The sequence below is a fragment of the Canis lupus genome, chromosome 7 (genome assembly GCF_003254725.2).
Source record: "Canis lupus dingo isolate Sandy chromosome 7, ASM325472v2, whole genome shotgun sequence".
In the NCBI taxonomy this organism is placed as follows: Eukaryota; Metazoa; Chordata; class Mammalia; order Carnivora; family Canidae; genus Canis; species Canis lupus.
Genome location: NC_064249.1, coordinates 29,849,966 through 29,863,663, shown reverse-complemented (window position 1 = coordinate 29,863,663; position 13,698 = coordinate 29,849,966). Strand labels below are relative to the sequence as shown.

General features: G+C 44.9%; 1 protein-coding gene across 1 annotated transcript in view; it reads left to right on the top strand.

Moving 5' to 3' along the window:
• The window catches only part of TBX19 (T-box transcription factor 19), a 74,644-nt gene that overhangs the window by 40,088 nt on the left and 20,858 nt on the right, over positions 1-13,698 (top strand). The window contains exons 9-11 of the mRNA XM_049112345.1: positions 8,090-8,236; positions 9,344-9,424; positions 12,347-12,461. Of these exons, the coding sequence (XP_048968302.1) occupies positions 8,090-8,236; positions 9,344-9,424; positions 12,347-12,461 (343 nt within the window). The remainder of the gene's footprint in view (positions 1-8,089; positions 8,237-9,343; positions 9,425-12,346; positions 12,462-13,698) is intronic.

The window sequence follows — 13,698 nt, the reverse complement described above, 5'->3', positions numbered from 1 at the left end:
TCTGCACCTTCCTGGCACCCTATAATGCTGGCAGCACTGTTTTCTCTCTGGATTGTGTCACCCCTCTGCTCAGAAATCTTCAAGGACCCACAGTAGCTGATGTAATTATAGAGGTCACATTCCATAGCCTGCTGTTTAAAATATTCCAAAATCGAGCTTGCCATACAATTCTGGTCTAATCTCCCATTATTCTTTTGCATAGAATTTATGCTCCAGCCCATCTACTATTATCCTGTCCACATCTTATTTTGGCTTTTACTGTTCTCTTTATGTGAGACAGTCTCCTTTCAACCTTTCCTATTAAAACTCTAACTTTAAATGTTCAGCACTAAATCCATCCTGGAATTTTCTCTGATGACCAAACAGATGTTTAGATGTTTCCCTCATTAGCTTCTTATCCCACATTGTTTGTATGATCCCTATTACTGATTTTAAAAAAAACAAACTGGTTAATTTTAAATGTATCTAATTTTCCTTCCTGCATATGTAGGTCTGTGTCTTTGTTAAGGACCTGGATGCTGCAGCAGGTAAAACTCTGAATCTCAGTGGTTTTATACAAGACTGTAGCTGTCACTCATGTGATCTTCCCATGTGGCTTCCCAGATGGAAGAAGCCATTTTGCTTCACAAGGGGTGTGGATACAGAGAGGAGTGACAAATTTGGGTCATTTTTGTACCCATTCTACTGCAGTGAGTGTGCTCCACATCAAGAAATTTAGGAATGAGGACCATCCAAGGCCTTGGCATTTTGCAACTGAGGCTTCATCTCTTGTTTTTGGGATCAAATTTTCTCTGTTCCAAGGAAGGGCTTTGCTCTAATCTGTATGGCAACTACTTCCTATTGCAGTTTTTCGTAGGAAATGACCAAAATGATGACACGATGGTAACTCTACTTAAAAAATAAAGTCCTGGAGGGATGCCTGGGTGGCTCAGTGGTGGAGCATCTGCCTTCAGCTCAGGGCTTGATTCCAAGGTTTGGGAATTGTGTCCTACATGGGGTTCCCTGCAGGGAGCCTGTTTCTCCCTCTGCCTATGTCTCCGCCTCTTTTTCTGTGTCTCTCATGAATAAATAAAATCTTAAAAAAAATAAAGTCCTGGGAATGAAAAGGCATGGGGCTCACAGTGTGGTGATTCAGGTGCTCAGAGGCGGTTTGTGATACCTCTGCTTGTAGGCACTCAAACCCTACCGTGGGGATGGGTGGCTTTCTTCTTGTCAGGCTACTCTGGGATGGGCAAGAGTTATATCATCTTGATGTATCCGAGTTATAACTGTAATGGGCTCTTCTAGAGACACCTGGACCTCTTTCTTGTAACAACAAGAATCTACTAACAGTTCAATCTTGATAATTTAACCCTAATCCATTACAGATCCCCTGTGTTATTGGGAAGAATGTTATTTATTTGTCAGTTCATTGTCTTGTGGCCTTCAGATGCAGCTTAATTGGCATGAACCATGCAAAGGACTGAGGCTTTTTGATCTCGAATGGAGAACAGCTTCAGGGCTAGGCCTTGGACAGGTATTAGTTGAATAAAACACGGTGTGCCAACCCTCAAAAAGGCCACTTGGAAAATCTGCTGACAAAGCAAAGCTGAATTTATTACTTGTTGCAGTAAAAGAATAACATGTCACCTTGACAGAGTCTTAATAGTCTTAGAAAAAAAAAAAGATAAGGATGAATGTTTATAGGATTTGAGGGTCTGATTTAAGGTGGGCATTTCAATGATGATATTTGATCAGGAATGGACAAAGCCCATGATATAACAGTTTAAGATTGGCAGAAACAGTGACGTGAGGCTTTTGAAGCAGGTCTTTTTTTTTTTTTTTTAAAGATTTTATTTATTTATTCATGAGAAACACACAGAGAGAGGCAGAGACATAGACAGAGGGAGAAGCAGGCTCCTCATAGGGAGCCCAATGTGGGACTCAATCCCAGGACCTTGGGATCATGCCCTGAATAGAAGGCAGACACTCAACGGCTGAGCCACCCAGGTGTCCCGTTGAAGCAGATCTTGATGAATAAATAATTTAATAAGCAAATGGTTTGTTTAGTTGCCTGAGAAAGGGACTATTTGAGTGATGCATTATTCAGTTGCATGGATTTTTAGGACGTTACTGAAGCAAACAATAGTGTAATTTGCCACTTCATTATCCTGGGAAAGAATATCCTGTAATAGTAAAGTCATGTTAATGTGGACAGTCTTAGGCCTTCATCCTGTCATGCTGTGGGGTTGTAGGCAGGATGTTCTCCAGAATAGTAAGACTTATTGAGTATTGAATCTGTGCCAAATATGGGGCATCTGAATGGGAGAAAGATTGAACAAATGGATCTGGTACTACTGGTCATCAAAAGAAGACCTCTCTTTAGGTAAGCTGTACTGAATTCTAAAGTAAATGCAAACTACTAAAAAGAAGGTGAAATACATATGGTTTGCAAATGCACATCTGCTTGAATACCTCGGATTTCAACTAAATGCAGTACCGTGCACTAAATGCTCACTGGGCACTGGCTCTGCCAGGCACAGATGCTGGTGACACTGAGCTGATGAAACCCCGCTCCTGTTCATGTGGACGGAGACAGCCACACTGTGAACGTGGAGCTCTGCCCAACGTGGTGAGAACGGAGGCCACAGTGATGACTTCTGGGGCGGATCAGGAAGCCTTCATCCATGCAGGAGCTGATTCTGTGTCTGAGGGTTAAGAGTCATCCCTATTTCTCTAGCCACTAGATGGACATCTCAGCCTGAATATCAACCATCATGTTGGTCATACGTTCTAATCTCTGGAGAAGATGGGAGTGCTTTCCAAAGAGCAAAGCCTCGGCCAAGGACAGACTGGGCTCCTCAAGGGATCTCTGAGAAGGGACTTGAGCTTCTACTGGGAGGAGTAAAGGAGTTAGAAAGGGAACAAGATTTGGGCCAGTGCTATCACCAAGCAATCCCTCAAGGACTTACTGTAGCAAGAACCCAGTCAGGTGATCTATATGGAGTGATCTGTGATCATTTTTGCAGTTAGTCTATTTATTACCTTAGATTGTTATTTACCTTTCAATGAGTACACCCTGTCGTCCTGACTACTCTGTAATCTCTTTATAGATAGGGATCATCTCTTTGTGTTTCAAATGGCCCATCAGCATGCCCTGCACATAGAAAGTTTCAAAACTTGGGGCCTATGGATCCAGCTGGAAAGGCACTTCTTGGTATGAGAACCCTCAGCTGGAGAACCAGAAGCTTGCTCCAGATTTGCTATCTGCCAATGAGCTTCATGTCATTGGGCAGCTGCTTCAGCTTCCCCTGCATGGGGCTTTGGGATGGTCCCAGCTCTCCTCAGCTGCCAGGCATTGGGCGAGGTGAGCCAGCTGCTCGTTTGGCTGGGGCTCTTCCATGGTCCAGGATGATGCCTCTTAGCACGGAGCAAAGGGGCAATTTAATATATGGCACTCCAGTGTTCCAGATGCAAGATTGCCCCCAGCTGGGATCTATGTGGGCAAATTCAAGACTGAAGCCAAGACATGGATCCAGCAAATGTGTCCAGTGATAGCATGGGCAATATTCTATGGGGAATATAAGAAGAGCTGGTGGTTGGCTAATGAGAGGAAGAGATATGTGAATCTAGGGCGATTGATAAGTTGAAATTGGGCTTGACTATATTTCACACCTTTAATTCCTGAGCCTGTGAGAAAGGACAGAGTATAGTTACCTTTCATGCAACCTTAATAGTGAATATCCTCATATTCAGTCATGCCCTATGGGAACGCCAGAAGTTGGCTATGGCCACACTATCTACTTTCTTCCCCCTTTGTTGCCCACTCTCCCTTTTTAGAAAGTCTTTTGGATTCCTATATCTCTGGTCGCTGAGGAAAGGGCCCTAGTTATATACATCATGGTCCTCTTATTTCTAAATTATCTCTGAAATGAAGCAGAATAAAACTGAGATTCTCTACAACCCCTGAAGTCATTACCTGAACCTTCCCTGTTGGCATGTGTTACTTTCCCCTACCCCACACATTTGACACACATCAGCTTTTGTGACCCAAAATAGGCTCTCACAACTTGTAAAAGTATTTTTGAGAGAAAAAGGTATTTGATTTGGAAAGACCAGAAGAACCAGGGTATCACTACCTGTGTAATAAACAGTAGACAGGAAGGACAGGTAAGGACACAGGTGTAGAGCAGACTAGTGTTCTCAGGTGAAATAAATGTTGGCTGGGCAAAAAAGAGGCATGGTGGGGATCTCTGAGAGCCAGAACCATATATACTGCCCCTCACACAGTGCTGAAACTCTAAGGGGGGTTTGTTAGAACCCTCAAATAAGTTTTAGGAAATATGAACCTGATTAGCATGTGAGCCAATGAACTCTTCTCCCTCAGATGGCATCAGAAGGTGTCCTTGGTCCTGACAGTCCTGCAGGTGACTGGCAAAGGGCTTGGCATGGTGTAAACCCATTTCCTTTACTGATGAAAATGCTCTTCATGAATACGGGTGAATCACACATGCTTTGACTCCTTTACTCCCAGGGGAGTTGAGAACCTTGACAGCGATGTTTATAGAAGATGCTCCTTCACCTCCACTGTTCTTCCTGACCCAAGCTAGGCTCTTGGCCCTCTCTTTCCCAGGAATCTGGAATGAGTCTTCAGATTCCAGTTGTTTCAGCTGGTCTTTCAGTGGAAGAGATATGACCCTGGTTCCTGAGGAAGGGCCACCTTCCACCCTTGGGTCCTCTATGTAGAGGGGAAGAAAAATCCAGGCAGCTAGGAGAGGAGCAGAGGGACAGAGAGAAGATGAGGCAGGAAATGGAATGCTGGAAAACCCAAGGCTGCTAAAAGAATTTCCTATTTGTTCTAGCAATAGTCTGTCTCCCAGCCTCTTCAGTAAGTACCGGTTAGCAAACCAGATGAGCGTCACATGGACCAACCTCCCCTTCCATCTTTTCATGGACCAACCTCCCCGTCCATCTTTTCATCATTTTTCATTTCCCCGACTCTCTTGGACTCTGGCTCACCCTCCTCTCCTATTCCCTCAGACTCTGTTTACACTATCCAGCTTCCTCTGTGCAAGTCGAGGTGGATTTCATTTCATGCTGGATTCTTCCCTTTTGCCGATTCGGCCATCCCTACCCCTTCAACTAGTGTTGAAGCAAAGTGCCTTTGCTCACCTTTGACACCTGTCTCTATGGGTGCTGCCTAAGACTCTTGGCATTTTCGACAGTGGCAGGTCAACTGCTGGCAGCAATCTACATCAAATGTCATCAAGCCAAGTTTGCACATCTTTTATTTGTGTGATCAATTAAAAAAAAAAACTATTTGCAGGCTTTAGTCTCATGTCTTAGAAGTCTATTGAATTTTAGCCTGTTGAATTATTTCTGAATGAAATTATGCCACATAATGCATTATTAGTCTCCCCCAGCTTATGCAGTATGAAATTCGATCGGCACACCTTAAGAGTCTTCTTCCCATGAATTAATAGAAATATTCACAGAATTCAGACTGTGAGAGTCGTTAACTACCAGAAACCACTTTCCTGGATATGAGGCAATTTCTATCTTAATCTCAGTTCACTAGGAAACAGAATTAAACCTTCCCAACCCTGATCCTTGGGATTAAGTGAAGTCCACAGTGTTATTATTAAGGGTTTGAGGAAGTCTTATGTGAGTGTTCCCCATTTTGTCCCCATACACAATACATACCAGGTGCTCCTGAGGCTTTGGATCAGCAGGAGGACCAAAACAACCATCAGACATACCTCTATTAAATTCACTTTAGTTTTTTTCTTTGAGTGTTTGTTTCTAGTTGGGTCTTGGGTTCTGTCCTGCCCTTCTTAGGAAACCATGCAGGTCACCTTGATGCCTGGCGTCTCCTGGAGATTTCTAGGCATGGATTTAATTAAGATCACGTTCTGTCTCTCAGCAGTCTTGGTTTTAATGCTCAGAACTCTCTGTAGGGGCTTGAGGAGCCCAGAGGAGATCACACTGCTCATGTTTTCCGTATCTCCTCTGCCCTTTGTCCGTTTATTCATCCCGGGAGCCTATGGTAGAGGGACTTTGGATTCAGGTGGGCAGGAGAAATCACCGAGGGCAACTGCAAAGGTCTTCAGGGAGTGGGAGAGTAGTGGCCACACCGACTTTGCCCTGGTGAAGACTTGGGGGGCAGGCTTGGGTTTTCTCCCTCTGGGTATGTATGCTCGGCCTCCTGAAATCAGCCGTGTGACCCAGAACTCTGCACAGTGCCTCGCCCCGGTCTCCGTGCAGCACTGGGCAGCCCTGGGCTCGGGAGCCTGCCAGTCTGCACCTGTGGCCCTGGACTGCGAATGCCTGCAGATCCCTCCTCCAGCGGCCCCTGCCTCTTTCCCGCTGCAACCTCGAGGCTCGACACTAGGTGGCAGCAAAGCGCCGACCCAGCTGCACCGGTCGGTCTTCTGCCGCAGAACTTAAAAAAAAAAAAAAAAAAAAAAAAAAGTGGTACTGCAGATTTTCCTTTTAGAGAAAGACCTACCCATGCAAGACGAGCAGCTCTCAAGACAGCCATAGGGATAAATGAAACGTCGTCAGAACAAAAGCTGCCTTCTGAATAGGATAGGCAAACCAAACCAACCAACCCCCAAGCAGGCTGCTCCCGAGCTGACCACTGATACTGGACGTGTGCAAGGAGACAGAGCTTGTGATTTTCTTTCTCCTGGCAGCTTGGCAGTTAACATGTGAAAGTTTCATGAAAATGTGTCAGCTGTAGAGGAGGCAGTTCTGCATGCTTTGATGATGTCCGCCTTCTGATCCATGACCGCAGGCCCTGCTGTATTAATGAGCATCTCGTAGATAATATATGGACCCCAGACAGATGTCAAGATAGGCTTTCTAATTGACAGGGATTAGCTCAGGAGGAAGAATCCATCTACTTCCAAGGCAGAGCCCTCAGAGAGTGGTAGATGATTGACCCCATTACATGACAGGCCCTGTTCAAGCTGCATCCCAGAGGAAGGAAACAGACAAATGGGGGGTGGGCAGGGATGTGTGTGAAAACAAGTGCTCTGACAGGGCCCAGAATACCTGAGTCCTGTCTCCCAAAGACCAAATGGTTCTCAGAATTTAGTAAACCCACCCCCATCATCCCTGTTCCCTACTCCCACACAGGCTACTACTTCAACAGGATTTTTTTAGAGGGCTGTCAAAGTTCTTTAAGGATCCAGGCTATTTCCCTTTTTTCCCTTTCCTTTTCTTTTTTAAAGATTTTATTTATTTATTTTAGAGAGAGAGAGAGAGGGAGAGCAGAGGGGGAAGTAGACTCTGTGCTGAGCATGGAGCTGGAAGTGGGGCTTGATCTTACCACCCGGACACCATGACCCGGAGACTATGACCCAGAGACCATGACTCAAGTTGAAACCAAGAATTCACTGCTCAACCAGCTGAGCCACTCAGGTGCCCCAAGAAGCCAGCCTGTTTCAGCTGAGCCTGTTGCACTTGCGAAAGCATTCTTCTTGCTGAGGATGAGTTTTTCAGCTTGCCTAAAAGCTATTTATATGACTCTGGAGATGGCTCAGAGGCTACAAAAAGCTGTGGAGAGGAAGCCAGAATAGGGGTGAGGGGGGCCCCTGTCAGATACCTCTTCTTCTCCTTATTCTTTACCATTTAAGCAACCTTCCATTCCAAGGGCAGTGGAGAGCTGTAGGTTTACAGGGGGTAAGAAACCCAATTTTGCTATCTGTGTGGCAGTGTTGACTTGCTCGTTTTGTAAGGTCTCCTTGTGACTTCAGTGAGACAGAGAACATGGCACGTATAGCCCATGGGTTCTCTTAAGACCCTGGTGATCGATAAGATAAATTCACTTGCTGTCCTGGGTCAATGGACCACTTCACTCACGTAAGTGCATTTTAGGTTCATCCTTCTGACATTTATATGTTGCCTGAAATCCTTCCTTCTTCAGAAAGCCTTCTTTGCCTAATGAATGAGAGTTGGAATCCCATACATTCAAATTCTACAATTCTTTTTTCACATATTACCTCACCAAAATTAATTTCTTTGCTTACAATGTAAAGCATTTCCTGATAAATTTGTGTATGGATGCTAAATTTGCTCATAATTTGCATTTTTTCTGTGTCTCCAGAATTACTGTGCTGTGTCTTTGATTTCTGTTTGCCAGAGAGCATGCAAATGAGGAGGTTGACAAGAAGAATATCAAGTAAACCCATGTGTAAAATACAGCATGCAAAAATATGGCCATGGTGCTTTATAACTTGCAAAGAGATGTCAGGTATTTTTATCTAACTTGATCTTTACAAAGACTATTATACACATATTTTAGTTGGGAAACAGGCTCAGAAAGATATAGGAGGGCATTAGTACAAGACACCCACCTGTTCAAGATCTATGTCTACCCTGAACTGCACCCTGAACCTGCTGAAGGGGTGCATGTTCTCCATGCATGTGTGCAGCAGTTCAGGGAAGACATGGCAAGGGCCAGGAGAGGTGGCTCTCAGGATTGGCATTTTGGGTGAAAAAGGCATCAACATAATTCCAAGCCCCAACCTACCCAATGGTGCATATTTACCCTGAAAGTGGAACAGGAGGGAACTCAACTGTCTTCCCAGGGCAAGGCAGCTCAGTCTTCAGTAAAAGACACCTGGAGCCCTGGTTCCTAGATCCCTATCAGATATCAAGTTCAAATGGGGACTGACTATCATCAATTTGTAGCTGCCACCTCAATGACATATAGGGACTGGTGGCCCCCTCCATGACCGAGGCTGTGTGGGTTTGGAGGGCTCCAGCCGCCTAAGCCTGCTGAGGGGTGCCTCCTGTTAATGCCCATAGAGTTCAGGGGATCCAGGAATAGGGAACAGGGCAAGGTTCAGGAGAGGCCAGGTCACAGGAGCTATCTTTTGGAGGAATACACCATCTACCTAATTGCAAGCCACAACCTACTCAATAGTGGACATTTTCCCTGAAGGCAGGTCTGGTGGAAACTCAAGTGCAATGCCACGGGGATGCGGGGAGGGTGGCCTGAGTACCTTCCTATGACTTAGGGTAGCCCTAGTTGCTGGAGAAGCTCCAGGTCTCACCATGTATCAAGTCCAAACGGGCAGCTGTCGCCTCAAAGAAATTTGTGTGGTGGAGGGCCATGTTCCACTCAGGAGCCTTTGCAGGTGGTTCAGGATCACCCCAAGCTCCAATGCCCAGGGCTGCCGGGGTGGGGTGGGGGGTGCCTACTGCGCATTTGCCAGCTGGTGTGCAGCTCAGGGGAGCCACAGACCCGGAAGAGAGCAGCTCTCGGGAGAGGCCAGGTCTCAGGAGTGGACTACTGCTGTCACCTGGCGTCTACCTCATTCTTAACTGACACCGATGTGTTATTCCCCCCCTGCAGGGAAAACTGGAGGAGTCTGCAAAGCCTGGCAGGCCGCACAGGCATCTTTTACAAAGGGATACCCGGGAGCCCTGATGACTGGTAAGCTGGGGGTCCCAGTACACAGCCAATCCAGATGGTGAATGACTGTCACCCTGTTTAAAGCTGCCACCTCAGAATGACTTTTGGGACCAAGGGTCCTGTGCCCATGAGGCTCAGCAGGTACTTATGTACCAGCAGTAGCTGCACAGGTCTGGGGGACCTCCGCTGAGTTCCCGGGGTGGCGGTGGCACTGTTGAGCACATGTGCTGGTGCCCATCCTTGGAGAGACAGACATCCAGAGCAGGGCAAGTGTCTGGAAAGGTTAGGTCAAAGGTGTGCGCTCTTGGGGGGCTCAAAGCATCTGCCAAATCCAATTCCTTGGGCACCGAGGTCCAAGCCTTGCTTGGATGGCTGACACTGTTCCAGATTTAACATCATCAGTCCTGGATACACATTCATAATGACCATGGGTGGAGATGTTGTGAACTGTGTTAAGATAGATTAAAAACCAAGTTGAAAATTGAGCTGTATGTTGGTTAGTTTGTCATAATGTTTTCTCTCATGGTCTCCTCTGTTTTCTGAATTTTAAACATGGTTTTACTGAATTTTTTCCTGAATATCAAACTTAGCATGCTTATTGTAGAACAATGGGAATCTTTTTTACGAAATGCCATACAGATGCTCTTCAGATTCAAAGGACACAATGAAAGTGATGGGGAGATTGGAAAGAGGAAACAGGCACAAAACCGTGGGGCAAGACTTTCACTTCTCAGGCTCTGGGCAAATTTCTGGGCACTCCTAAGGACCAGACTCTCTTTCCACCCCATATTCTTCCTCTTGGATGAATTGGTAAAATAGCACTGGGGAGCGCAAAAGGCACCACCATACTGGGAACCCGGTGGACCTGGTGTGGAAGTCTGGCTCTCCATTGCTGTGATGAATGAGTTGACATCGTTTACAAAGCTTGCTGAGCCTTTGCTTCCTCCTCTGCAGAGTGGGGGATCATAATACTTAATTTGTAGGGCCGTTGTGAGATCCAAGGGAGGTGACGCCTGTCAAATGCCTGGCACTTTGCCGATGGCGAAGCTCAGTAGAAACTAGTGGACCCAATCTCCTAATGGATCAGAGTTGCTAGGAGGTTATACAATCCTCTGGCCCTGAGACCTAGTGAAAGAATCTCTATGCTCCTGCAAGCAGAGCGCCTCAGTGCTTGGGCGGCTGAGGTGGGTGTCCTCCAGCTGAGGATCACCTCTCATGCAATCACCTCATTACCTGTCCTCTTAGCAACACCAAGGCTGAGCTGGGAAGAATTCTCATCTCTTTTGCACACTCTTTCTGGGATCCAAGATGTGTGCTTATTTTTCCTTCTGGACATGGCACCCTCCATGTTTAACAAAGCCTGGTTTTTGCCTGCTTATTTTTTTTTATTTTTTTAAAATATTTATTTATTTATTCATAGAGATACAGAGAGAGAGAGGCAGAGGCACAGGCAGAGGGAGAAGCAGGCTCCATGCAGAGAGCCTGACGTGGGACTCGATCCAGGGTCTCCAGGATCACGCCCTGGGCTGCAGGCGGCGCTAAACCACTGCGCCACCGGGGCTGCCCTTGCCTGTTTAAATTATGTTTTGGCATGCACTCTGGAGGGAAGAGGCAGCCATCTGAGAGCCACAGGAGGTTCACCCAGCTGCCAGATCCCCTGAGATAGCTGATCTCAGCGCCCCCTGCCCTGCAAATTGCTCTGCCTTGGTGATGTGCGCCACTCCTGTTTGTGACCTTTTGGAAGGGGAGAAGAGTCCTGCAAGGCACTTCCAAAGCCCCGGAAGGTTAGATGACAACATTAGAAAAAGAGAGTGATTATATTTTCAGAAATGTAAGGAGAGTCTAGGGGCAAAGTAGATATTCAACCTCCATTTTGTTGAGAGATTAATCCAAGTAACTAAATGTCAAGAAGAAGGAAGCCAATTTGGGCAGTTCTGTCTAAGGGAGGCTAACAATGTCTCCCACTAGGGCAGCCTCCACCTCTGGACAGACGTTTTAACCCTTCAAAAGTCATACAAAATGACTCTCAAAATAATTGTTTAAATATAATTCCCAAAGATCTTTACAGACTCTTGCCTTCCTAGGCGATGCATGTCTGTTTCTTTATTTTTTTTCTTTAAAGATTTATTTATTTATTAGAGAGAGAGAATGGGGGGAGGGACAGAGAGAGGGAATCTCAGACAGACTCCCTTCTGAGTGCGGAGCCTGACGCAGTGCTTGATCTCATAACCCGTTAGGTCATGACCCATGCGATCATGACCTGAGCAGAAACCAAGAGTTGGACGCATAACCAACTGAGCCAACCAGGTGCCCCTGCAAAAAGCACTTCTGAAGAGGTAAAGAGAATACAACAGAATAAAAGAAAAGTTAGCAAAATTATAAAAATTGCTTTCTGTGGTCTCACTTTGCCTATTTCTAGTTTTGCATATTATCCTTTCTTTTGTATGCACATATATATATTTAACTGAAATCAATTTTGATGTTATTTTGAAATGTAGCCTATTAATTTTATACTGTGCAGTCATCCTCATATTTTTGTAGACTTTCTATTATAACTTTAATTTCTGTATAATATTCCATCTTGTTCATGTTCTTGTTCATCTGGTTCACCAAAATTTACCAAATCATTATCAGACTGTTGGACTTCTTTAGCTTTTCAAAAAATATTTTTGAGTGCATAATATCTAACTGGGACTGTGCAGGGCTGACATTTTTATGCTGCGTCAAACAGCTGTGGGCTTGCATATTTTTTTCTTCTCTTTGTTTCTTCAATATAACTTCCTTGGAGTGTGAATTTTTTATTGACTCTTGATTTGCATTAAAAATGCAAAATGATGGAGCCAAGTTAGCTTATGACAGACAGGCAATAAAAATAAGTACACGATTTTTGACATATGCCCACCAGCATTAAGAATTATCATTTTTTACTATTTTTTTCTGAAGGCAACATTTCATCTCCCACAAAAGCCTATAATGTCCAGAAGAAAGCACGGTGTACTGTCCTGAAGTCGCCAGCTCTCAAGCCATGTGTACATAATGGCAATGAGATCTTAATCAGGTATCTCTATTTTTCTATTTTCTTCACTGTAGTTTGTGTCTTCTTCTTCTTCTTCTTCTTCTTCTTCTTCTTCTTCTTCTTCTTTTTTTCACCTTGAGGGGAAGTGTTCAGCCCTTGACTTAGATTCATATCGTCCCTTTGCTTTGACACCTCCAACAATTTCCTTGAAAACAGACCATACAGAGGGAAGGGTGGTGGGTTTGAGGTGGTGGTGTGAACTTGCATAGTGACTCAAAACAGACCAGCACCAGGCCAGGGAGAAACCAGGTCTGGCACCTTGATGTGCAGACTTCCCCCACTGGCCCTCCCACTCAGGATGCTGCCTACAGGAGGAAGCTTGAAAAAAAAAGGAGAGAATATTATACTCAATATCCAGGGAAGAACATTTTAGGAAAGGGTCTTAGGCAGGGCAGATTTCTACAAGTTGCTGAGCATAACAGAAAAGGTTTTTGAAATCTTGTTTGGAACAAGAAGTCCTCACTCTATGGAGAAGCTGATTCAATATTAAAAAATTAATCTTCTCCTCTGATTCTCTTATTACATGTATTCATGCTTATTTATCCCCCAGTGTGTTCCAAAAAGGGTCTGATGGAAGTTTCCTTTTCTCCAGAAGAGAGAATGGATGGTGAAAAAGAGCCAAATCACTCTCCTCTGGGGCAAGGTGATGGTGAGCTTCCCCAAAGAAATATGTAGATATGATTTCAGAGCTTTTGCAGATAACACTGAGAAATCAGACAGCTGCAGGCTGATAAGTAAGCTATTGATACAGATCACATTCAAAATCCATTTTTTAAAAGAAGATTTTATTTATTTATTTGAGATAGAGACAGAGTGGGGGGTAAGATTCTCAAGCAGACCCCATGCTGAACATGTAGCCCAACATGGGGCTCCATCTCACAACCCTGAGATCATGACCTGAGCCGAAACCAAGAGTTGGACGCCTAACTGACTGAGCCACCCAGGTGCCCCTCAAAATCCATATCTTAGAGGGATGCTGAATATTTTGAAATTCTGGATGCAGGGATCAATTCCTACAGGAAAAAAATTAAGAAATGAACATCAGTTTATTTTTAAAAACAGGGCAATTGATTTGCAAGTTTAAGGAAAGCTGTGGATATACTGTGTTGCCATTTCTGCCTGACACTTAGGAAAGTGTGTTCTGTGTTATGTCAGGGGCAGAAGAGTGTATCGTATTTGGCTAGATGCTATTGTTGTCAGATGTCCCAGACTCGTTGGA